This window comes from Perna viridis, chromosome 8 (assembly GCF_037379345.1).
Source record: "Perna viridis isolate PV_CMFRI_1.1 ecotype Kerala chromosome 8, ASM3737934v1, whole genome shotgun sequence".
Taxonomy (NCBI): Eukaryota; Metazoa; Mollusca; class Bivalvia; order Mytilida; family Mytilidae; genus Perna; species Perna viridis.
In genome coordinates, this window is record NC_142452.1 from 6335464 (window position 1) to 6363213 (window position 27750).

The 27750-nt window shown below is 35.6% G+C and overlaps 2 protein-coding genes across 2 annotated transcripts; one reads left to right on the forward strand and one right to left on the reverse strand.

The window, feature by feature from the left end:
• On the reverse strand, positions 1–19731 carry LOC148609103 (uncharacterized). The gene is made up of 6 exons (XM_088542477.1): positions 19590–19731; positions 19096–19232; positions 3032–3223; positions 1746–1847; positions 992–1109; positions 1–293 (listed from the first exon to the last, which is right to left on the reverse strand). Exons 2-6 carry the CDS (start codon positions 19106–19108, stop codon positions 236–238), a joined length of 483 nt encoding a protein of 160 aa, XP_088398603.1. The 5' UTR covers positions 19109–19232; positions 19590–19731; the 3' UTR covers positions 1–235.
• On the forward strand, positions 19135–27748 carry LOC148609104 (metal cation symporter ZIP14-like). The gene is made up of 7 exons (XM_088542474.1): positions 19135–19968; positions 20320–20485; positions 22007–22176; positions 23263–23391; positions 23728–23995; positions 24458–24645; positions 26913–27748. The coding sequence occupies exons 1-7, from the start codon at positions 19726–19728 to the stop codon at positions 27060–27062; spliced, it is 1314 nt and encodes a 437-aa protein (XP_088398600.1). The 5' UTR covers positions 19135–19725; the 3' UTR covers positions 27063–27748.
• Positions 27749–27750: the final 2 nt, after the last annotated feature.

Consider the following 27750-nt stretch of genomic DNA (forward strand, 5'->3'; position numbering starts at 1 on the left):
CATTTCTTATATTTTATATTGACGATCCATTGCGGTGATTTAGATGAATAAGGTCATAAAGTCGACTGTAGAATAGTCAAACCAACAACTATCACCTTAACAGTCCTACCATCGTCACTAAGACCAACAAATAAAAAAAATTAAAAATGGTCAAAGAAAGCACTGAAATACATGTGTATATCCTTTAATGATTCTACATCAAGTCTTGCTAGCAAAATCCTTACTCTACCAAATTCTAATAAGTACTTTGCTTTCTTTTATGGTACCTACACTCATTATTGAGAAATGTGACCCTGAAAAAAAAATAGGTTAAAAACAGGAGACAAAGCTTTATTTATGAATATAAGCGGTATTTAATACTCTATGCTGTTTGTCAGATTTCTTGTATAGATATGTATGTTGGATGTTCCGCAACCAGAGACATTCTGTCGAATGAGTTTAAGTTCAACAAGAATCAATTAATAAAAAACAGGTTGTCTTCTATAGAAAGATGTACAAAATTGTTTTTTTTATTTATAAGAACATCGAGTTAGATTTTTGTTTTGAGGATAAGTTTTAATTCTGAATTTTGACAAAATACATAAATTTAATATTGAGACTATAAGATATATTAACTTGAATAGGGAACTAGGTCAATGTAAATTCTGTAATATGAATTCTGTTGAGAATACATTCCATTTTTTATCAGCCTGTCCAGCAAACAGATCAGTTAGATTATATATTTTTCAAAATATTAAAGTTCTTGGCCAAATACAACCAAGCTGAATTACATACTTAAATCGTAAGTCAGTATCACGTGTATAGAAATAATGTAAATTTTATTTAGTCGTCATAATTGATTAGATCACTTATTGTTGCTCAACTTAGCTTTTTTTTTTTAAATTTGTTTGGTTTAAATTGGTTTGTTGTCGATATGATAGAAATTATGTGAAAATACAGAAAATGTTTAGTAAATTCATAATCAATCTCTGAAGTCTTATATACAACATACCCGCCATCCATTGTTCTGAATCCTGTGATGACCTTACCAGGAAAAGTTTTGTATACCCGACCACTAGCCACATCATTGTTATAATGTTTAACACAGTCCCATGGTAAATATCTTAAACCTACAGATACAACATGCTTGTATGTTGTACAAGACGTACATGAAAATGAAAAGCTATAAACATTCCCTGCTAACTGTATATTTTTATTTGTTTTTACACCTTTCAATTCAAATGTTGCATATAAGAATATTTTATTTCTTGTCCCATTTGAAATGGTATAAAAAATATACATTCTAATCAAACACTCCAACAATCACATTGTTTTTTTTTTGTTTTTTTTTGTTTTTTTGAAAATAACATTAGATAGCAGAGATTTTTTCACAGATTGTTTCTCCGTCGGTTTTTCAAACCAAGTCATTAACACTATAGCTGACCAACGTTTTTTGATGCACACTAGACCTGATGCAGTGACAACCATATTGGTGCTGCTGCATTAATAAAGAAAACAAAACATATATTGAGTCATTACGAAACAATCTTTATATAAAAATAAAGAGGAGTGCATTTTACAGTTTCATTTTGTCACCTTGGGAATAATCAAATTTATCACATATATTTTTTGTTGTGTTTATCTATATAAGTAATTATGATGGAATGATTTATTCAAGATAGATAAAATGTGTCATTCTTCGTGTTCCACACCATGTCCGTAAATGATGACATACATTTGTACCTTATACTTAGTGTACGTCCTACCTTGTTCACTGCAGCATCGGACTTTGACTTGATTTCCTTTTACATGCCATCCACTGATATAACCAAAGCCCGGACACTGCACGCACTGATTTAACCAGAAATCTAGAGATAATGTAAATAAAAACACATTACAAGTTTGAATAGCTAATCGTGTCTTGGAGAAAATGTCAACGAGTAAAGCTTAAACATGTAAACAGGGTTTTGTCTTTTTTTTTTTGTTTCATTGTTTTTGTCATAGCTTTCGTAGAATAAATTATAAAAGAGGAATATATCTTATATTTCCAAATTTGGTGTCACCTAACATCTACATCAAATCAATATATAGGTGTATCGCTGAAGATAAGGACATGAGTTATTTACATAAGCAATTTAAAAAAAAGACATACTGCACTGTATTATGTAAATCTCGTTTGTATCTAGGTCATGTTTCATTTCTACACTGCCATGCAGTTATTAAGCTGTTTAACTATATTTAATGTATAATGTTCCTCTAGATTGTGTAGATTTTGCCAATACCAGGCAAAATTATTTTGACTGCGACAATATGTTTGATTTTTTCAAGACCGTTTCATCTAAAAACATAATCGATTTCTTACGAGACATCGGTTTATTTAATGAATCTAAATTTTGATACCTTCCTTGATTTTTCAATTTTTTAACGTTTGATCGAGGTAATGTTTCTATGTGTATTTTATGTCTTTGATTTACCTTTTACGTACCTTTTTATATGTAAATAGCTTTTTGTTTTAATGTCATTATTTTATGAAGAGACTTTGATCTTGCTTTTAATATTTTCATTTTGTTAAATGTTCGTGCCGTGATATGGCCCTGGTCGCTGAAACGGCATTAAAAACTAACAATAATCAAGCAAATGTATTTGTTTTCAACTTATATTTTGAAGTGTTATTAAGGGATTACATACCCTTTTGCTATTACATAAATCTGATAAAAAAATAAATCAACGTCGCCACCGTTATCTGTAAAAACCAGGATGATAAAGCATTCTCGGTCATATAACACTTGACAACGATTCAATCATGAAAATTATTACAGAGGTTAAACTGGTGTTGGTAATGTACGTGTATATCAAACTTTGTTTATTTTAAGACATTCACAAATACAGCAAATCTTTTTTTTATTGTAGTAAGTAGAAAAATCCAAACGAAAAGTAATATCTGCTCGAAGCGTCATACAATTAACTTTTCATTAACGTTTTAAACGTTTTTGTTTAAACATACATAATTGGATCGGTAAAGAACGAAGTATATAAGTACATGTCAACTTACAAATATTAGTACATTTGACAAATCTGCCCGGTCCTGGTTTACAAGTATATGTGAATTCGTCAGGATATAATTTGTTGTGTGCAAAACTATCCTTACAGAACATTATCTTTTCAAACGGCCTGTAGGCATTGTTAATCTGGAATGCTGTAATGACCTGTAAAACCCAACATAGAACCACATTCCTCTTCAAATCTGAAGTAAAAACAAACATATTTTGTTTTAATGCACATATTAATGCATAAATTGATCCCTTCAATTTTATTCATTTTTGAAAATATATTTAAAACCCATCAGCTATCACGAAATTGTTGGTTAATTTGTTTGTTAAGTATTTGATTCTTTTTATTAATATTTTAAAGAAAAAATATCAAAAGTTGAGGTACATTTTTAAATCGAGGTCGAAGTCACTACAAATATTCTCATGTATTAACCTGTGTTAGTTACATAATTATATCCTGTTTATTTTGAAAAAGAAGTCCAACCCTCTTTCAAACTTTAGTACATTTTCCCGAATACCTATGATATCAAATCATATTCAAACAATTTGAATACATACAAATAGAGCAAGTTCCTTAAGATGTCCCATCGAGATGTTCTTATTCTAATATGACGTGCTTCAAAGCTCTTTAGACCACAGTCAAAGTAAAAACAAAGCGTTAAATACATGACCAACATTTCGTGCAGCATAGGCTGCATCTGTTCTTTAATATGAAGAAACAGGTCCTATTAGAATCGGAATAAATCACGAACACTCCATTCTAAATCGAGCAAAAGCTAGGGGTTAAATAACGACACAAATGGACAGCGCGTTTAGACCAACGATAAAATGGAATTTTCGTGATTTATTTCTTAATTTGATCATGCAAAACAAAAATGTGTTCGTATTTTATCAAAGGATTATAAGAAAACATTGAAAAACGTCTGTTTGAATCACGTTCACAAACACATTGCACATATATCAAGTACTAATGTAAGAATTCAAATGGAATGAGAAATATCTTACCGTTCATTTTTGAAGTTAAAAGCCATGGGGTCTACTTGAACTACATTAAGTCTATATAGTAAATTCATTGTCATGAATATTTAACATTTATTTTATTTTGGCAGGTTTAATATTGCTTAATATGTGTAATATGTATGTTGTATTTATCAATCTTCCATAAACCACGCCTCTAGAAAATAATCATTTTCTGTCATAAAGAAAAGATACAAAAAGGTTGATAATTTCGTTCATATTGCAGAATTATCTTTTTACATGCTCAGGAAATAGCCTATTGTGCACACTATTACTGAACCAATAATTCTATATTCCTGTTTATTAAGACACTGATGTCCTGTTACAAGTCTGTGTTTTCAAATTCATTACAACAGAGTACAACATTAAAGTAGGGAGTACTGCTAATAAAATATAAACCAAAATAAATGAACAGTTATGATGAAGGAAAACAATGTCTATATTTGATATTCGTGTGCATATACCATTATTGTTTGCACCTGCGAGTATACGTTTTTTTTTTTTTTTTTTGCTAAAATCTATGAATTGATTCGAATTTATTAATAAGAAATCGTTTTTTATAGAAAATATTGCAGCCTACAGAAAAAAATATATATAAGGAAAAATAAATACATTCTGTAGATTGGTATAAGTAGCATGCATTGATATCAAACTTTAAACTTGAGGCACTCTTACTGCTCGGGAAAAAAATTATGAAGTATGCAAATACGCTCGGTAATGTTGCATAAGTCTTATTTGAATATCGGTGGAAGCATGCGGTATACCTTTTGGGTACGATCAAATTATCCTTATAATTAAAAATGTAGTAATTCTTTACCGCTTTTAGGGTTTCTACATAACAGCAACATAAATCACAGATCTTCAGCCCCGTCCAGGCCTCCCCCCTGTGGATCGCTATCCTTGTCGTGGCTTGCGTGCCTTAGTGATCCTAAGAGCTATGCCAGCTGGATTCTTCCTCCTGATAGGGTTACCCATGCTGGAAAGGTCAAAGGTTAGAGGCCAGACTAAAGCGATCCGAACTTCGACCGTGGGCCCGGTGTTTGAAATAAAAAGTGGGTTCACCTACTTGTTTGCTGTGAGTTGCAACCTGTGAGTTATCGGTGGGCAAGGAGGTCCTAGTGGATCAAGGTCTTATCTAGACTCCAGTCGTGACGTAACCCCTGTGTCATGGATGGCTGGATGGACCCGGTTCGATCAATTGGCTGGTCACGCCATGCCCTTCATTTGTCCACCTGCTTTATTGATGGCATTTTGTTTAATCCAATGTTTCTAAGATTTTCAAAAGCTTACAAATGGCAAATGAAGAAGGCGGTGGCTCATGGGTCAATCGAGTAGTACGCTGTCTATGCGCCATTGATAGATACGCTGTTTGAGTATGTCGTCTCTGGAATCCCTGATGCTATCTGCTGGAAATCCGTAGTGTCCTAGCATCGCCCGTGTTGGCACTCGGTGGCGGGTGGGGAACAGAGACGATGAAACTTACAAAAACTTAACATGGCGACAAAAAACAACGGGGAGTCCAATGTTTCTTATTCAAAAAAACGAAAAAGTGATGTCTGCAATTTTTCTGACGAAAGTGATAATAACTGGCCAAGATTTATTGTAATTTCTGCAAAAGATAAAGACAAACATGTTAATGACCTCTCTCCTTTTTTAATACAGAAAACTATCAAGGGTGTAGCTGGTGAAACAAAGAAAATAAGATCAGGAATTTTAATTTAATGCCTCAGACCTGGCCAATCATCAAATTTGTTAAAATTAACCAGGATTGGTGACCTTGATGTGGTTTCATCAGCACACAAGTCACTAAATCAGTCACAGGGTGTCCTTAAATACCGAGATCGAGACCTCGACGCCTTGACTGATGAAGAGATCTGTGAGGAACTGAAATCACAAGGCGTTAGGTCAGTGAAAAGGTTTACTTCTCGACGTGCAGATGCAACCTCACCAATGAGAACAATCCTGTTAACATTTAGTTCCACTTCAGTGCCATCTCATGTCTACATTGGTCCATACAGGACAGCTGTCAGTCTGTATATTCCTAACCCACTTCGGTGTTTTAAATGCCAGAAGTTTGGGCATGGAAAAGGCCAGTGTAGAGGAAAACTGTTTTGTTTCCGATGCTCTGAAGAAGGACACGAGGGAATCGACTGCAAAAAAGATCTGAAATGCAGAAACTGTGAGGAAGCTCAGATGTCATCATCTAAAGATTGCCCTCTTTATAAAAAAGAAAAAGATATTTGAAAGCTAAAAACTGAAAACAAAATTTCATATAGTGAAGCTCGCCAGAAGTGGTCTCTTTCCAACAATGTTCTTGCATCTGGCAAAACATCATATGCTAGTGCTACAAAGCGTACTTGTCTGTCCTCGACTGTTGAGGTTCAGACGATCATGAGTTGGAAAGAGGATATCAATAGTCTTGCCAAATTGCCCATTGAGGTATCCACCAAAATAATGAAACCATAAAAAAATGTTTAGAGGAAATTAAAAAGACCAGAGCTAAAATGTCTCAGCAATGTTCCCAGACTCAGTCATCCCAAAATTCCGGATCATCTTCAAAATCATCTCCATCATCACAACAGTCATCATCTTCGTCTTCCATATCTTCTCAACAAAAGAATATCCAACCCCAAAAAAGTTGGGGAATTTCCGTGTGGAGGACTTGGAAAAATCTAAGTCTAGGCGACAGATTGTGTCGCCTGTGGTGTCGGATTCGGATTCCGAGTCTGACATGGAAACAACAGATCATTGACTTTGTCCAGGTGAAAACTGGCTGGGTCCCGATCTTGATCAGATTGACCAAACAGATCCTGTTGCCATGACAAAATACAAGGAGCAGCGTGCTCAGTCAATTCGGATTGACCTTACTGGTTGCACTCGTACTAGAAGGTCATCGAGTCGTGGTCGCGGATCCAAGTCAGAGAAAATATCCTCCATTCGTCACCCATAAAAAATGGCCAAATTACTTCAATGGAATTGTCGAGGTTTAAAGGCTAATATTTTGGAATTAACTCTTCTCGTTCCGTCTATTTTACCAGTTGCATTATGTCTCCAGGAGACTCATTTAAAAGAAACGGATCTAATTTCCGTAAAGGGATAGACAATGCATAGTACATTTGCTGAGGCAAAAGAACGAGCTGCGGGTGGATCTACCATTTTTATTAGGGACAGAGGAATACATAGTTCAGTTCCTTTAACTACCGATCTACAAACAGTGGCCGTTCGGTTATCCCTTGATAAAACCATAACCGTTTGTTCCATTTACATTCCCCCAAATTCAATTTTGTGCAGAAATAAATTAGTTGATTTGGTTAAACAGTTGCCCAAACCATTTATTATTTTGGGTGACTTTAATGCTCATAATCTTTATGGGGATGTATTCATACGAATGATAAAGGTAAAAAAGTTTAGGAGCTCCTTCAGCAAGAAGATTTGTGCATATTTAATGATGGATCTTCAACATTCCTTCATTCAGGCAATGGATCGTATTCTTCTGTTGATTTAAGCATTTGTGATCATCTCGTGCTTAAGAGTTTACATGGCGAGTTCATGATGACTTGTGCGGGAGTGATAATTTTCCAATTATTTTGGAGCATTTATCCTCCAAAACAGAGGAAAGTCAACCTCGTTTTAAACTTGAGAAAGCAGTTGGGCGTCTTTTGAAGCCCACTGTCTTGAAGAATTACGATTAGAAACGATGAGGGATGTTGAAGATCTCATTTTATTATTTAATGAAAGACTGACATCAATTGCTAATAAAACAATACCTAAAACTTCGACAAATCCAAAAAGGCTTAGTAAACCATGGTTTCCTGATGAGTGCGATAAAGAGATCGAAGAACGCAACAAGGCCCATCGCCGGTTTGACAAAAATCCTACACCAGCAAATCTGTCAAACTTCCGAATATTTCGAGCAAAAGCTCGACGTACATATAAACAAGCCAGACGAACCTCTTGGAAAAATTTTGTTTCTAGTATTAAATCTCACACTCCCCTCAATAAAGTATGGAATTTTATTAGAAAAGTAACAGGAAAAAATTCGAATTCTTCAGTAAAAAGTAGGTAATATCACTCTAACCACCGAAAAAGATATCGCCAATAAGCTAGCCGAAACTTTCGCTAAACATTCATCCTCAACTAACCACAAACCGGATTTTCAAAAAATTAAATCATCTGCAGAAAAGACAAAATTAAACTTCAAGTCATATAATGCTGAATCCTACAACTCACAATTTTCTATAGAGGAACTAAAATCGTCACTGGCTAAAGCCCACGATACAGCTAGTGGGCTAGATAATATTCACTATCAACTTTTGAAACATCTTCCTGATCCATCTCTACATACACTTCATGCGTTAATGAACGAGATATGGACTTCTTGTAACGTTCCGTCCATCTGGAAAACGGCTTCAGTTGTCCCTATCCCAAAACCAGGAAAGGATCATACGGATCCTTCAAATTATCGCCCGATTGCATTGACAAGCTGCGTCTGCAAGACAATGGAACAAATGGTCAATGATCGCCTTGTGTGGTTCCTTGAGAAGCACAACTTACTCACTAATATTCAGTGTGGTTTTAGGCAAGGCAGAAGTACTCTTGACCATTTAGTCCGGTTTGAAACGCTCATCAGAAATGCATTTGCTAAAATGTTGTATCGGTCTTTTTCGATTTAGAAAAAGCCTATGACACGACGTGGAAATATGGTATTTTAAAAGATATATTTGATATGGGGTTGAAAGGATGACTTCCTCTGTTCTTGTCTAATTTTTTGTCAGATCGTCATTTTAATGTAAGGGTAAATTCGACTTTTTCTGAGGAGAAGGAACAGGAAATGGGAGTTCCTCAGGGAAGTATTCTTTCTGTCACTCTCTTCAGTATTAAAATTAATAGTTTAGCACAAGTTTTGAAGGACAATATTGACGGTTCCTTGTATGTAGACGACTTTTTGATCTGCTACAGGGGACAAAATATGAGTAATAGTGAAAGGCAGTTACAACTTTGTCTCAAAAGAATTGAGAAATGGGCTTTGGAGAATGGGTTTAAGTTTTCTACATCTAAAACTGTTGGTATGCACTTTTGTCGGAAGCGAAAGCTGCATCCGGACCCAGATCGCTTTCTTTGTGGTAATAAAATCAAAATAGTAGAAGAAACAAAATTCCCTGGATTACTTTTTGATAGAAAACTTGATTTTCTTCCCCATATCAAATTACTTAAATCTAGGTGTCTTAAGGCACTAGATATTTTAAAAATGGTGTCCAGTACCGATTGGGTTGCTGATACCTGAATTTTATTACATTTATATAGATCTTTGGTTAGGTCTAAACTTGATTATGGATCTATTGTTTATGGTTCCGCCAAAAAATTTTACCTTAAAATTTTAGACGCTATTCACCACCAGGGGTTGCGACTTCTTCTTGGTGCCTTCAGAACATCTCCTATTGAGCCATCCCTTGGAGACAGACGTTTGAAATTAGGTCTTCAATATGTAAGTAAACTTACGGCCTACCCAGATAGCCCTGCCTACGACTGTGTCATTAATCCTATTTATGTCGACATTTATCGAAAACAGGAAAGCAAAACCCCTCCATTTGGAATTCGAATAAAACCTCATTTGGAAGCAATTCATCTGGAGACTAATGCAGTGACACCTGTTGTTACTTCGAAATGCCCTCCATGGGAGCTTCCACACCATTCTTTCATTTTTGATCTGCGTTAATATAAAAAGTCCGATACCAATCCTTTATTTTTACAACAAAAATGTTCTGAAATTAAAGCAAATTATCCAGATTTTTCGACGGTGTATACAGATGGCTCAAAAGATGGCGATAGCGTTGCATGTGCTGCTGTCCATGGTGACAGAACTGAAACTGAACGGTTGCCATCGAGCGCTTCCATATTCACAGCTGAACCTCGAGCCATCTTGTTAGCACTTGAATTGATTACTCAATCTAATCTGTCACAGTTTATTATTTGTTCTGACTCTTTGAGCTGTCTTTTGGCAATAAAGAATCACAAACTGAAAAACACTCTTATCTTACAAATTTTATATTTTATTCATCGACTTCGGGAATTTGATATAGAGATTGTTTTTCTCTGGGTACCCAGTCATGTTGGTATTCAGGGGAATTCAGTTGTAGACAGGGTTGCCAAGAAGGCATTAAATGAAATAATAAAGGACGTTAGTTTGCCATACACTGATTTTAAACCTTTAATAAGGAAATATATTTTAAAGATGTGGCAGGACCGATGGGACGGTCTTGAACACAACAAACTCAATTCCATAAAACCCGATCTAGGTGTTCATCAATCCGGGTCGGGCAATCGCAAAGAGCAAGTGGTCATGACTAAATGTCGCATTGGACATTCTAGATTTACACATGGCCATTTGCTTGTTGGTGATCCTCGACCTGAGTGTATCCTATGTGATTGCCCTTTCTCTATCAAACATGTTCTTCTAGATTGTGTGGATTTTGCCAACACCAGGCAAAATTGTTTTGACTGCGCCAATATATTTGATTTGTTCAAGACCGTTTCATCTAAAAACATTATCGATTTCTTGCGGGACATCGGTTTATTTAATAAAATCTAAATTGGATACCTTCCTTGAATTTTCAATATTTTAAATCGAAGTTTTTATGTCTTAGGTTCACCTTTTATGTACCTTTTTATATGTAAATAGCTGTTTTAATTTCATTATTTTATGAAGAGACTTTGATCTTGTTTTTAATATTTCCATTTCATTAAATGTTCTAGCCGTGATATGTCCCTAGTCGCCGAAACGGCATTAAAACATAACAATCAATCAACCGTGCATGTCCGGGTGTTTAAAAGAATAGGCCTGCAGCAGCGCTAAGCTTGTCGTAAAAGACGACTAAATAGTTCTCAGAAACCTAGCCGAGGGTTAGGCGCTCTGTCCACAGAGGAACTGGGATGTGTGCCCAAGGAGATGGAATGGGGTACCCCTGGCATGTTACATGCTGGGGTTGTCAGGCTATAATACGGAAAACCTGACCGCAAACCATAGTGGTGCATCGTGTTGGGAAAGATGTCACGTTCCTCCTCGTTAAAGAACCCTGCTGTGGTATTCAATAGGAGTAGGAACTTTTGCGCTCCGCCACAGGAGGCTAAATGGCCCGACCTTACCCATCCCCCCTTTTCTAGTGGCAATCAAAATTTGTCTACCCTATTATCCATGTGTCCCATCCTTTTTTTTCATTTCATCATTATTTCATGTTCATTTTATCATCCATTTCATGTTCATCGTCTGAATATAGCTGAAATATTGCTGCTCGGACGTTAAACCCCAACAAACAAACAAACACAGATCTTCAACATTAAGAGGTCCCCATTTGAGACTTTTCGGAAAAATTACCTGTTTTTAAAGTTGCAGTGTAGTACCTACTTGCAACATAGTCATCACGACATCCTTAGGAATGATATGGTTAGTCATCTACTTGCAACATAGTCATCACGACATCCTTAGGAATGATATGGTTAGTCATCTTTTGCTTAAAAACTTAATATTCTACTTGACGTTCTGTTTAACAAGATCCATATTGGACAAAGAGGAAATTATTCTCTGCTTCCGTTATTAATTGTGGGCAACACTGTCTTGGAGGTACATGACAAACAGACGTTGAATGAACAGTTAAAACGGTGACATGAATACATCGGTCTTCGTGAATTACTATAAATCATCAACATTTCAAATCAAACAGGGCGTTTGTCAAGGTGGTGTTTTTTTCGTCCTATCTATACCATCTAGCTATATGTTGATGAACTATATCATCTATCATTACAGAAAATGCGGTCATCTTCCAAGATATTCTATTCTGAGTAAGAAAACCCATTGATAACCGTTGATATATCATTTTTTTTTCTGTTTCAACTTAGAACAGTCAGTACTAGCGCCTTCTAAACTGTGGTCATGAATACTGATTTGAATGGAAGTTTCGAAACAGTTCATTGAAACAATCAGTAGTTATCCCATGAAAGATACCCGTAATGAATCTTGTCTACGTCAGAAAAGTCTCGCTGCTTAGATTTTAGTGGTGTTTACCTGTTCTGGTGTTATGCCTCTACTTAACTTTTATAGGACATGAAATGTCAAAAATGAAAAAGAAATGTCGATATGCTGACAGACTTTGTTTTTGAACATGAAGTACAACCCAATGACAGATTTTACAAACAAAATCCGTTTTATTCAACATTATATTATCATGATATAAAATAACTGAACTCGTTCATATTAGCTATATTTGATATAATGATTCCAAATTATCTTCCAAATTTTTTTTTCAAAATGCTGAAATTTTTGATCGACAACATATTTGTCAAGTGTTCAACATACGGGCGGCATTCAAATGGGAACAAATTGTGCTCCTCTAGTTGCTGAGCTATTTCTTCACTCTAATCAGGCTGACTTTAAAGCTGATCTGATCCGAAGGAAGGAACATCGTTAAGCCAGATCTTTTAATCTCAGTTTCCGCCATATATTTGATTATTATCGTTTAACAATCCTACAAATAGAGGTCGATGGTAAAACTTTACCAAACTTTAATACAAATACACACTATTCAATCCGTACTGTCATTTTCCTTTCATCGCTAGTAACATCCCTTTAGCACCTGCGCATGAAGGTTTCATATCACAACTCATACTTTATGCCACAGATTGCCGTAACTACGCAGACATTTTTGTACCGCGCTAGACTTCATACAATTAGGCCTTATGAACAGGGATATGTTGCTACAAAGGTGAAGTCTTCAATACAGAAGTTTCCAGTCGTCATCATAAACTCGTGGATTGTCAACATGTCATAGTTTTCCTTTCCTATTTTGTCTACCCCGGATTTGACTACGCGAGTGTTTCTAGAAAAGAGAAAACGATTACCTAACCGATGCTCTGGTCCATTCCCCCAGTGTTTAATTGAATCCGAGTTGCGCATTGTTATTTTGTCCTTTGTATGTATTATTTTGGTTATTTTAGTTATCATAGATCTTTGTTATGTGTGTCTGTTTTCCATGTCTGGTCTTAGTCATTGGATTACATTCTTTTGATTTCCGATAGAATCTTGAATTCTTTAATTACTCTTAGTAAGATAATTTGATAAATTAACAAAAACAAAAATACAATACAAATATTTATAACCTAGTTAACAACCAAACTCTCAAACCCTAAAATGCCATTCCTCCTCTAGAGCAAAATCGATGGTACAATTATATGCTTACATTTCAATGACAGCTAGGTAATTTAACGTTTCAATCATGTCACATAGGATGATATATGTTTATCATAAAAAAATATTCACTACAAGGTATTTCCCAGACAATTGAATTTCAAGGCATGTACTTTTTACTGAATTTATGTCACGAAAGCAATACAGTATACAAAAATGGGACAATTTAAAAGAATCACTGGTCCGAAATAATATACGCTGTCTACTTGTTACTCCTTAAAATACTTACAATAAAATATTTCTGCAGCAACCATTATCTTTAAGCAACCAAAATGCATTGATACATTGACATTATTGTTAACTGATGATATACAAACACTAACAGTGTATAACACTTTGCCTCTGCCTTTCTTCCTGTCATTTCATGAACTACCAGTTTATCGTAGCATTGCTATCGTCGGGGATGTTAGTCGGGAAGAAATGTAATATAATTTGATTTGAAAAATAATTTGAATTTCAGAATAAAGACACAAATAATACATTTACTAGAAATAAAAACATTACACGAGTTTGGCACGAATCGGGAAAATAAACACTCGGCCAAGCCACGCGTATTTCCCCTTTTTAAGCCTCATTTGTATACCGGTAGGGCAAGTCAATACAGTGTTATTGTTTATCTTCTTAAACCCTAAGGTTATTACATACGCTCTTGAAAGATGTGCTTACTACTTCTAGATAAAATTGCAATTGTCCCCAATAATTTATTGGGTGATCATAACACCTTTTTAGTGCTAGATTTGGCTTCTTTTTCGATAGTTCTGGTTTTGACCACTTTTTGTAAACAATTTTATAAACTGAGATCTTCCTGTGCTGGTAAGAGGTAATGCATTGAACTACGTATTCAGCATATCGAAAAATGCAATATTAATATATATCATGGGTATTCTCATATGAAATGCCCCGTGCAGGTCCGGGTGTTAAAAGAATAGGCCTGCAGCAGCGCTAAGCTTGTCGTAAAAGGCGACAAAATAGTGCTCAGAATCCTAGCCAGGTGCTAGGGCGCTCTGCCCACAGAGAGACTGGGATGTGTGCCCCAGGTGGTGGAATGGGGTACCCCTGGCGTGTTACATGCTGGGGTTGTCAGGCTATAATACGGAAAACCTGACCGCAACCCATAGTGGTGCACCGTGTTGGGAAAAATGCCACGTTCCTCGCACGTTAAAGAACCCTACTGTGGTATTCTCCCGAGAGGTGGGTAGGGTCGGGCAATTTAGTAACAAGTAGACAGCGTACATTATTTCGGACCAATGATTCTTTTAAATTGTCCCATTTTTGTATACTGTATTGCTTTCGTGACATACATTCAGTAAAAAGTACATGCCTTGAAATTCAATTGTCTGGGAAATACCTTGTGGTGAATATTGTTTTAGGATAAACATATATCATCCTATGTGACATGATTGAAACGTTAAATTACCCGGCTAGGGTTTTGAGCACTATTTAGTCGCCTTTTACGACAAGCTTAGCGCTGCTGCAGGCCTATTCTTTTAACACCCGGACCTACACGGGGCTTGAACTTCAATGACAATTTTCTCTTGTTTTTTTTTTAACTGCAGCGACAATCGGCTGGAATGTTTGGCTATGAGTCGACCCGATAATTACAAAAGGCATGATGCACGACTGGGTAGTTTTCTGTGAAAAATGAACAATACCAAAGTTTTATTGTGTCAAACAAAAGCAAAACTTTCAATGCCACGAAATTTTAAATTTGATTTGAGAACGATTAATTTTTTCTACAAAAAATCATCTTTTAGAAATAAAAGTTCTATTGTTCGAAAACTAATAGACAGTGAAACAGTGCAAATACAACCATTACATTCTTTTCAGTTTCATTACAGAAAGTGCCCATTTTAACCTTTTCAAATCATACTTTAATGAAAATTAGAAAGAAACATTATTTCTACTAGTTTATATTGAAGTTCCTTTGTTTGACGTATTGTAATGTAAATACATACATTTTTTTTTTGGAGTCTGCTTGGAGTTTCAGACATTTTAGTTGTGAAAACCTCTGAAGTATTAATGAAATTGCCTTGTCACTATTCAGTCTTTCTATCAGAGGTAGACGTAGAAAATAATAGCAGTAATAAGACCTATACTGCTACTACAATTTCCAAAGAAGAGATAGTGAAAAACCATTACTATATACTATCCTGTTTTGATCTTTCTACTAAAGACGATGATTGTGATCTACCGTCTATGCACTGGATTTCTAAACTCAACTACAGTCCATACAAAGAACGCAACATAGCCAGATTGGCAAGATGTACCACCAAACCTCTTTCAAAACATTCAAATTTTAAGAGGGTCTCCAGTCCTACCACGACACTTGTTACTCCTGTAGTGGTATTTATCCAATGTGGATTCTGAAAAACGATCGGCACTCCAATGGGAACAAAGTACTGATCTATTCCTTCACTCTTAGCTGCATTTATAGCTTATCTGATCCAAAAGAATTGATAATGTTTAGCTAGACCTTTTAAACTGAGTTTCTGGTATATAGATGATGTATTATCATTAAACAAACCGTTTCGGGGATTTTATACATCACATCTACCCCCCCCCCAAAAAAAAAAATAAATAAATAAACAAATAAAAAATAAAGGATACTACAAACACTGTGAAGTCGGCCTCATATCTTGACCTACACTTAGAGATCGACGTTAAAGGCAAACTATTGACAAAAATATACGACAAACGCTAATAATTTTCAATCCATATTGTCCACTTTCATCTCTTGCAACATTCCTTCGGCAACTGCGCATGAAGTTTTCATATCACAACTCATACGTTATGCCATAGCTTGCCGTAACTACGCAGACTGTTTGTATCGCGCTACACTTCTTACAATTAAGCTCCTGGGACAGATTTATGTTGCTACAAATGCACAAGATTAAAGTCACTACTACAGATATTTCATGGTCGTCATCATAAACTCGTGGATCGTTACGGTGTATCCATCTCCACCATTAAAGCTGATTTTTGACTGTTACCCATGTCTGGTCTTTGTCCCTGGATTACTTTCTTTTGATTCCCTCTTGATTATTCGTTTCCTACTATAGCAGTAATAAAGTCATCAATATTGCATTCTCCATTAAATATGTTTTCATTTAAATCTGTGTTAAAATAATTATGTAGACGTTCATAAACTAGGTGATATATCTATGTCTCCATTATTGTGTTATGTTTGTTAATGAGGTTTTGAATACGACACAAATCCCATGTTTTCAGAGCGATTACCTAGAATACACTCATATGTGTACCTTCTATCTTAAAGATATAATAGAACAGGGTAATAATTTCTTAGGAAGTATTATAGAAAGGTCAATTCTGAAAATCTAGTCTCATTTTGTTGATATAAAAACACAAATTCTAAGTGTCTTTCCTAAACAGCCAAATACTATGTTTTCTAAAAATATCAGGTACCTAGAAACCACCCCCGTGCAGGTCCGAGTGTCAAATGAATAGGCCTACAGCAGCGCTAAGCTTGTAAAAGGCGACTAAATAGTGCTCAGGAACCTAGCCAGGGGCTATGGCGTTCTGCCCACAGAGCAACTGGGTTGTGTGCCCAAGGAGGTGGAATGGGGTACCCCTGGCGTGTTTGATGCTGGGGTTGTCAGGCTATAATACGGAAAACCTGACCGCAAGCCATAGTGGTGCACCGTGTTGGGAAAGATGTCACGTTCCTCGCACGTTAAAAACCCCTGCTGTGGTATTCAATAGGAGTAGGAACCTATGCGCTCCGCCACAGGAAGCTAACCTGCCCGACCTTACCCATCCCTCCCTTTTTCTGATGGCAATCAAAAAAAGGTCCCATCCCATTTTTCATTTTATCATCATTTAATAATCATATTGTCATCCATTTCATGTTCATCGTGTGAATATAGCTGAAATACTGCTGCTCGGACCTTAAACCCAAACAATCAATCAATCAATAGAAACTACCACAGGATGAAAGCATGCGTGAAGGAGATGGGAAATAGGTAAAAATTATAGCATCCTTTTTGATTCATTTTCTCGCAATTTTAGTTCCTAAACTTTGTGCGAAATAAGGTACTTTGAAAATTGAGGCGAGAACTAAATGGCGGCTGGGAACTGAAACATTCCGTATACTCTTTATCGTTTAAATTACACTTGTTTACATAAATACATACACACATACGTACATCACATATATGACATATTTCTAAGTATAAGGCTTCACTACATTTGATCAATATATTCACCAAGTTTCCACTATTTGTAAGTTGTTACATAATTAGACCGGCCCAAATTTGTTTTACGAAACAGTGTGCCTAAACGGAATTGTATAATGCACCCCCTTTATAAGTCAACATTCTGAAACGTATATAAGTGTCATCTAGAATGGTGTGCCATTCCCACGATTACGATAAATATATCTCATTCATTCTTTTTCTTCTTCAATATCTGTATCGAATTAAACTACTCGTCGACTGGTTTAAACGTCTAGCTATCATTGAATTTTAAAACTTTCTAAATATCAGTAAAATTATGACATCACAAAGTCATTTTTGTATTGTAATAACATACTTTAGAATGCTAATATTGCAACTAAACAACTATAGCTGACACTACTTAGTCGTGTGTGTTTATACCGGTATGCATCTCTAATTGATTATTCATTTGTTAATGGGATGGGAGAGTTTGAGACATAAAGCAGTACAAAAAATGTAGCATGATTCATGACTACGCTTTTACCTGAAATATAAATTTCTAACGTTCAATAGTAGTGTTATTGAATATAATGGTGATAAAATTATCACATGTTGAATAATAAATCTAATTACTTATTTGGTGTAGAATAAATTCATGCTTTATCACATACACACATTCTCACCGTGCCGTGCAGGTCCGGGTGTTAAAAGAATAGGCCTGCAGCAGCGCTAAGCTTGTCGTATAAGCCGACTAAATAGTGCTCAGAACCCTAGCCAGGGGCTATGGCGCTCTGCCCACAGAGCAACTGGGATGTGTGCCCCAGGTGGTGGAATGGGGTACCCCTGGCGTGTTGCATGCTGGGGTTGTCAGGCTATAATACGGAAAACCTGACCGCAAACCATAGTGGTGCACCGTGTTGGGAAAGATGCCACGTTCCTCGCACGTTAAAAAACATCTGCTGTGGTATTCGATAGGAGTAGGAACCATAGGGCTCCGCCACAGGAGGCTAAATTGCCCGACCCTACCCACCTCTCCCTATTTCCAGTGGCAATCGAAATTTGTCGACCCCATTGTCCTTGTGTCCCATCCCTTTTTTATTTCATCATCAATTTCATGTTCATCGTCTGAATATAGCTGAAATATTGCTGCTCGGACGTTAAACCCCAACAAACATACACACATTCTAAATATACGAGTTTTATTACAGTGCAATCCTGTAATGTGCATTTCTTACATACAGAATCATTATATTAACTGAATGCAAAATTCAAATATATGCATTGTATCATTAGCCGATAATTGACGCATACATTGATGATCTTTTAGTTTGCTTTTTCTACAAAACACAAATCTATGTATCTCTAAACACACTTTAATATAAAACACTGGTCGGGAAAAGCAATGTGGTATACCGAAAAAAAAAGAATTAAAGAAGAGTTATGAATGTTGACCACCCCTCGCATGATGATAATATCATACAATCACACAATAGTTTTTATTGCCCTTCCAAAAACAGAAAAAGAAAAACGTTTAAATTTACATGAATAATCGACAGTAATACTCCTGAACCCCTGTCGACAGAATAGATTACTAATGTTTCTTATACAGATACGTAGTTATTGTTTTAAACATGCTTACATTTAGTGATCATTATATCCTTTGCTTTCAAACTGTCTTTCAAAACATTTAGTTACCAATCCCGAATATTGCGTTAGACAAAATATTCTGGATCGGAGTGGTTCGATGTTACCGGCTAAGAGGTACATTGGTGATATCTGAAAGTATTTTTCTGTGGTTAAGAGGTACATAGTATTTAATGATAAATGCTGGAAAGTGACAAACAGATTGATTTGTTATATGCTAAAGCCCATAGCCCTGAGACCGGAATGATAAGATGAGACATCGTGTTTTTTTTTCCAGTATAGTGCGGCAAATGTATTAGAGTAAAGTTCTCATATACGATAATACCTGATTTGGATATAATTATGTAAAACGTATGTCGATACATGTAACATGCGGCATTTTATTTCTTTCTGCATAATGTGAAAGGTCAGAATTCGGTAAACATTCTCAATCGAATCAGTGATGTACATTTGTACGTGATCTTGCAAACTGAACTTTTATTAACGTACCCAAGAACTGCCTGTCTATTTACATAACTGCTGTCTTACTGAGCACATAGGTTCAAAGTGATAAAGTTTAACATATTATAATAGCGTTGAACAAATTCAATATTTGGTAACAACTTTATCGTGTGCACGAATTCATATGGCATTGTTGTGGCATAGAGTGTTTTGGGTGATTTTTGAAATATCTTGGGTCCATTCTAATCACGCTGCTGAAAATTTCTACTCAAAACTCATATCAAAATTCAGTTCCGATGGACAACTAACTCGGCAACAATTCAAAGAATTTGCTATAGACGTTACTGACAAGAGACTTGAAAGGATATATCCACTCAATTGTCAAGAATCGCAGAACAATAAGGGCTGTCAAAATTTAACAAATGAGGTATGTTTCCTACCATCAAATGCCGGCATACCGTAGAATGGTACATTTTCGTTCGAACCCGTTCAATGTTTGTAGATAAATACTGTTGATCCTTATGTAATACTTTTATATATATAGAAACAGCGATATCCAAATATTTTCAAGCATAAATGACCAGTTAAGCATCTTTTTTCATAATTTTGTCATAAATTGTCATAAAAAATTGTCATTGACACCGTCACATGCATCCTTTTGTTTATAGTGGTACGTCTGTTTACACTCCGTCGTGCTACCAATGACAATTTTCAGTAAAAATATAATTAAATACATACACAAATTAGCGATGATTTTCACTTTTAATTTATTATGTAGTGTATTGGATATGATGATGTATTCCAAATGTTTGCACATGAAGAAAAGTTGACAGAAGATGGCTTGGAAAAGGCTCTACCTGCTTTATTATACTTTACTGAAAACATCAATTGCAGTATCAAAGTAGAACAAACTCACAAACATCAAAAACCGAGCTCCGCTGAAGGTACTACATCACATGTTTAATGTAAATTTCAAATTGATTACGAATTAAAATACAGTCATAATTTCAAAAATTTAAACGGACCTATTTAGTTGTACAATTGCAAAAATAAAACATCAGGCACTCTGATCTATAAAAACACATATTTTAAATGCTTTGTACGCAATTGATACTCATTTCAATTGTTTTTTTTTTTCGCAATTTTTTACTTTAAAAATTCAAATCAACCTGCTATCATATGTTCAGTAAAACCTTTGAATGCAGACTTAGTTTCCAAATTAAAGGTCATTGCCATATTTTATTGCTAAAACCATTGTGTATGATATATATAATTAATCGTCTAAATAAAAGTCAACAATCACTATTACGGGGTAATGGATCGTTAGAAACGATGCGAAACATAACAATAAATTAAATAAACGTCTAAATATATTTAACATCACCAGAAGATGGTAAAATTTACATTGAATATTTCGGATAACTGATATCCTTCTTCTGCATAAAACTCCTAGAACTTTATGAGCATAAACTCACAAAGTTCAAGTTCAAAACAGATTCAGAAGCTGAATAACGTACGCTTTGGGTAATAGCACTTTTATCAAAGGCACACAAGCAAATGATAAGGAGCCTGAATGAAAATAACAAAAGGGGGTTTTTAATGAAAATTAAAAATTAAAATTAACCGTGGAAAACAATTCAAAAAAGTCAAAACATAGTAGTAAGGCGTATTGATGTAAAGCATGTATTGCTGTAACAGCCTTAGACCGAGACTTGAAAATTGATTATTTGCAAATTTTGCCATCTTCTGGTGATGTTAAACATATTTAGACGTTTATATATACAAACGTCTCAGAATGTGACGACTCTATTCGCTACACTGCTCCATCGGATCAATTTGGTACAGGGAAGATATGTGGACATATGGATAAGTCTGAAAAATTCCCAACGATGTTAGAACTGTCAAATTTGAGATGCAAGTTTTTGGTCGTTCCCTCCTCAGGACTCGAACTCGTACCGCTGTGACATCTATGGCAACACCGCCTGCACAAAGAAGTCCAGCGCCCTAGACCACTGAGCAAGCTAGGCTATATAAAATATAGCTTTCGCTGGCCGGGTCATTCCAGGACTTTGTGCAGTCGGTGTTGCCATAGATGTCACAGCGGTACGAGTTCCGAGTCCCGCGGAGGGAACGACCAAAAATTTGCATGGCAAATTTGAGTTCTAACAATATTGGACGATGTTGACGATGCAGCACAAACAAAAAAATGATATAAGTATAAAGGATTGTACAACGATACCGATAAAGATGTTTATACACTATAATAAAATATATAATGAGCAAAATTTGTCAACAAATGACCTTCAGTAACTCAAACAAACTCTCAGTTAAAGACGGTACTACTAAAAAGATTAAATAATAAGACAAAAATAAATTATGTTCGAAAATGTAAGTTGCAATTAATTTGACTCACTTATAACATCACCAGATAGACTCACTCTGTGACTACCACACTATAATTTCAGCGTGGGGCTATGGTACTGGTGCTGTTGGTATCATAGTGTTCATATCAAATGTTGGAGCGTTTCTGGGGCCATGTATGGAGACACAGATATTCAAGAGAATTTTGATGTTCTGCGTAGCTCTGGCTGTTGGAACATTGGCAGGCACTGGACTACTTGTCCTTATACCAGAGGTGACTAATAAACGAACATAAATACACGTACTGGTTAAACATAGGTATTCACCCTCTAGTTGTGGTGTTTATTAATCTTACTATCTAAGCAAATCCTTTATGTCAGTGCTCCAATGATTTATTCCAACCAATATTCGCTGCAGAAACTTACCAAAATAAGAAACATATAATTTGACAATTTAATTACCATCTTAAAAGTGGAAAACAATTTCAAGACTTGACTATCTCGATTACTCAAAAATGAGTATGAACAAACAGTAGTAATGGTTCGAGGTGGAATAACGCACACGTACGACGCTAATAATTTTCATGTTGTTAGACCCACCATTTTACGGTCCAGACGGCGTTAGGCGTCAAAGCATAACGGTTGCGTGATGCGTCTTTTTCGCATGCGCAATGCCATTCAACGAATGTAGCAAAGTCAATCTGGATGGTCAAGACAGCAGAATACAATCTCGTAATTTTATTCTGCAAACTGAACTTCCGGATTTGTATTTTGATCCCTCAGTATTTGGTCCAGAAATTGTCTTAGACCTAAATCACGTAGAAGGTTAAGAAATACCTTGTATTTAGTAATGTTTTTCTTACAAAGTGAATTATCGTTTCTTTTGTTGACTAGATTATATTAAACGATGAATATTTCTATTGATCGCTTTAAAAAATATATTGTCAGACCAGATATGCCTACATCAGTAATAAAAAAAAAATCATATACGTACTACAGATTTTGTCTATTCTCTACCTTACAAAAATCGTATTGATTTGTTGTGACATAACACCTAGATGAGCTGTCCCGTACTTCCATACATCGTGTACTAAGTTACAGCCCTAGATTAATCCTACGAGGAGGAATGACCCGGCCAGCGAAAGCTGTATTTTATATAGCCTAGCTGGCCGAGTGGTCTAGGGCGCTGGACTTACTGCAGGCGGTGTTGTCATAGATGTCACAGCGGTACGAGTTTGAGTCCCGAGGATGGAACGACATTTCCGTCGTCTGAATACAGCTGAAATATTGCTGCTCGGACGTTAAACCGAAACAAACAAACAAACTGATCTCTGTTGATTCATTCACGTATATATTTGAAGTCTTTAGGTCTTACTGGTGAAGATAGCCCAGTAGCAGATTATAACTGGAAGATGGCTATGGTGATTGGAGGCATCTACTTTGTATTTGTCAGCGAACGTTTACTGAAAACGTGTCTGAAAGGAGACGATGTGAGTGTTCTATTTGAAGTTATGAAAAATTATTTAAAAAAATATTGTTGCCTATAAAGGATTTAAAATAAGTAAAACAGTCTTTATGATATTGGCACTTTCCTTTTGAGCCTGCTCGGTAGGTTGTCTGAATTTTTATTTATATGTCCTTTCCGTTACTATTGACAATCCTTTATCACCGATTCTTGGATAATAAATTCTTGTTAACAGTGCTACATTACATACTTCATCGACAGCTATCATATGGTACACAGCGCACCCGTGACTGAATATGACATTATTTAAACCTGTTTAATGACTTTTTGGCACTGACGCTTCTTTTTATTGGTATTGTAGAACAGCGACGATGACAAGGAAGGAACGATCATTATGATAGATGGGGCGGATAAGACGGAAATTAATCACGGGCATTCTCATGTCGGAAAGAAAAGCATTGATAAATCAAAGTCCAGGATGGCTAGTGTGGCATGGGTGCTGTTAGGTGGTGATGCACTACATAACTTTGTTGATGGAATGGCGATAGGGGCTGGATTTACAGAGAATATACTTACAGGGATTAGCGTTTCACTAGCTGTTATCTGTGAAGAGCTGCCTCATGAATTAGGTAAAGCATAATTTGTCAACTATTTTTGAGGATGTAGGAAGGAAAACAACAATTAAAAATGCATTCCAAAAGAGTTATATACTACGTATTGAAATTAAAATTAAGATTGTTATGTATTCTTCAATAATTATATTTAAATTTCCTTAACTTTGCGCCGATATTTTTTAAAGAAAATGCTTACAGGGTATTGCATCTCCTAGATGATTAGGGCACGAGAAGTGGAAAAGTTAAGTTGAAATAAGTTGGTAGACACTTGAACGTTTGATTCAATTGAAAAGTCGGTTATGTTTTTTAGCATCATTAATATCTTTTCTAAAACAGCTTTTCCATTGCGACGACCGATCCAAAAACAAAATCTATAAAAGGGTGTTACATAAATAAAGTAAAACTAAGAAACATGTACAACGTGTCAGCAACACTCAGTGACAAAAAGCTAATAATAATATGTTTTTTATATTTAAGGTGACATTGCTATTCTATTACATACCGGAATGTCAATCAAAAGAGCTTTACTTTATAACTTTCTGGCCGCTATTACATGTTATGGAGGTTTGATCATAGGCATACTGGTTGGAGAAAATACTGACGCCAATCAATGGATATTTGCCTTTGCTGGTGGTCTGTTTGTGTACATATCTTTAGTAGCTATGGTATGTATATTATCCTATACATATACATGTGACACTCAATTATACAAAAATACAATTACTGCAAATATATATTCATTATTTTCTTCTCGATCAACCTACATTTCTAGGGACGGTTTTGTCGTTAATGTCAACTTCTGATTTTTCGCCCCGTGCAGGTCCAGGTGTTAAAAGAATAGGCCTGCAGCAGCGCTAAGCTTGTCGTAAAAGGCGACTAAATAGTGCTCAGAAACCTAGCCGAGGGCTAAGGCGCTCTGCCCACAGAGCAACTGGGATCTGTATCCCAAGTGGTGGAATGGGGTACCCCTGGCATGTCACATGCTGGGGTTGTCAGGCTATAATACGGAAAACCTGACTGCAAACCATAGTGGTGCACCGTGTTGGGAAAGATGCCACGTTCCTCGCAAGTTAATGAACCCTGCTGTGGTATTCGATAGGAGTAGGAACCTTTGCGCTCCGCCATAGGATGCTAAATTCCCCGAACTTACCCATCCTCCCTTTGTCTAGTGGCAATCAAAATTTGTCGACCCTATTATCCTTGTGTCCCATTCTTTTTTTTGTGTTCATTTCATGTTCATCGTCTGAATATAGCTGAAATATTGCTGCTCGGACGTTAAACCCCAACAAACAAACGAACTTTATAATTTCTTTTTACGTTTAAATCATGCTACTTAGTTAAAATAAATGATTTCGCTCTAGTGTGAATAGTGTTTGACACGTTTTGCGGAACTGAATAATTGTAGCAAGATAACCAGATTATACTCAATTGCAATATGACGGATGTCGTTGGCAATGCAGAATATACTTACCCTACCGAAGCCCCTGATGTCACTCCCACTTGTTTTGTGGAAGTTCATTTTGTGTGACGTCTTGTTTCCCTTATCTTCAGTTTTTATTTTTGATAGTAGTCAAGGGAACCAAGATTGTAACGGAAATTTATACGACGCAATCTAAGTACCAGACAGGAAAAAAAACAGACATACACAATAACCTAAATAATACATACAAAAACAAAAGTAAAACTCGGACGGCACCAAAAACTGGGAGCATGGTTCATGTGCACCGAAAGAGAAAGCGTCCTCTTCTTTTCACGAAACACCGCAAAGTACGGGGTAAACGAAAGAGGAAAAGTATGACACCTGGAAAAAATTATGTTCTGGGTGCAGAATGATACACCTTACCGATCATGATGACGACCATAAAACTTCGGTAGCTATAACTTCAATATTGTAGTAACATAATCCTGTTCCAGAAGACTAATTGAAAGAAGTATAGCGCCGCACTAAAAAATTCGTGGTGACAGCAAGCTGTGGCATAGCATATGAGTAGTTAAAAGAATACTTCTTGCGCAATTGCTGAAGGGGTTTTGCAACAGATGAAAGGAAAATTGACATTACGGAATTAATCTATTTTATTCAGACTGCTACATTATGTGTCTAGATCGTCTTTGTTTTATGTGCTCAGACAAGGTATTGGGATGTGGACGTATTTGAATGATCCCACTGCAGACACTTTGGTAATTTTTTTCTACCGATATTGGATCTTTTAATTCTATAATACAAATAAACCAATACTGATACGCTCCGGATATTCCAATAAAATATTTTTGTGTAACTCGAAATCGAAAGAAAATGATGTACGGAACAATACAAAAGTATCCCAGAAACTATCACTCATTGGTCTATACTGATTATTTTGTTGCTCCATTTTTATATAGAACGCTCCAAAGTTCTGTATTTCAGCTTCAGCGAGACATATCATTTTTTCTGCTCTATGCACTTATTTATGCGTATAAATACATTGTTCTTTTAAATTGAATTGATAATATTTGCAACAAATATAATTTCGGAGACGTTTTTGTTGATGAGTGGAATTTACCAGCTTCGAAAGTTGTACTGTTTTACATTCCCACAGTCCATTTTTACAAAAAAATTTAATAATTTATAAATTCTGAATAAATTGGCTCACTTATTTGTCTCGCCACGATTATCAATATCAAGTAACCTGAAGCCGTGTAGATTCGGCTATTGTAAAACATACATCAATTATTCATCATTTCACATATATCATTAGTAAGTCTGAATTTCTCCTATTCAGTCAGTTTGTTTTGTTCATTGTTCCTTGCGATTGGTTCTCGTAAATTCTGCACAGTATAAGTTTTAGCTGAATGTATGTCATTAGATGAGATTGGTGTAAGTGGCAATGGTAAAACCTTTATTATTACGTAATATTGTTGCTTTGTTGTTGTTTTAATTTTTTTCTTCTTTAAGGTTCCTGAAATGAATGTACAAGCTGCAGCGTCAATTAAAAGTAAAAAAGAAAGTGCATTACAGATCTTCCTTTATCAGAACTCAGGTTTAATCGTCGGCTTTTCTATAATCCTTAGTATATCTCACTACGGCAAATTCATAGCATTTTAAAAACAAGCAAAGACGTTTTCCGTTATGTGACCGCTGTAATGTAGATGCTATAATACCATAGACAATACAATGTATATAGACAGAAAATTATTTGTATAGAATTGTTTTACCCTAATATATATTATGTCACTTGTCTAAACTCATATTTGATTTAGTCAACCTTGTCCAGATAAAAATATATTAAGATATGCCAGCTAACATTACATACATGGTAATTGTTCGCAATATTTGGAAACATCATCAATAACATCTAGTCGGTTATAGTAATCTGATGATTTCTTTACTTGTTACTCGAGTAAAATAATCCTCTTGCTTTGTATGACTGTACTCTTTTTAATATCAGTATAACATGATTGTCTGTATTGTCAATTATGAAACTAGCCAGAACAAAAAAAAATAAAAAAAAAAAAGACACAGCTAAAATACTCAAAATCTCCTCACAGTAATATAATCTCGAGAAACATCGGCACAATCTTCTTTACAACATTTTTTGCCTTATTTCACACAAGGCCTTTTTAGTTGGTTTGTTAAGGAAACAAAGACATGAAAAAAACGCCACTTTTCATTTTTCTTTCTAGAACTGTCATGCTTTTTTACTTTTTTCTCATTAGTATGCACTAACTGATGTATTATTTTTATCAAAATGTAGATTATCAAGACAAATGCTATTATTTTCAGTCCGACAGAG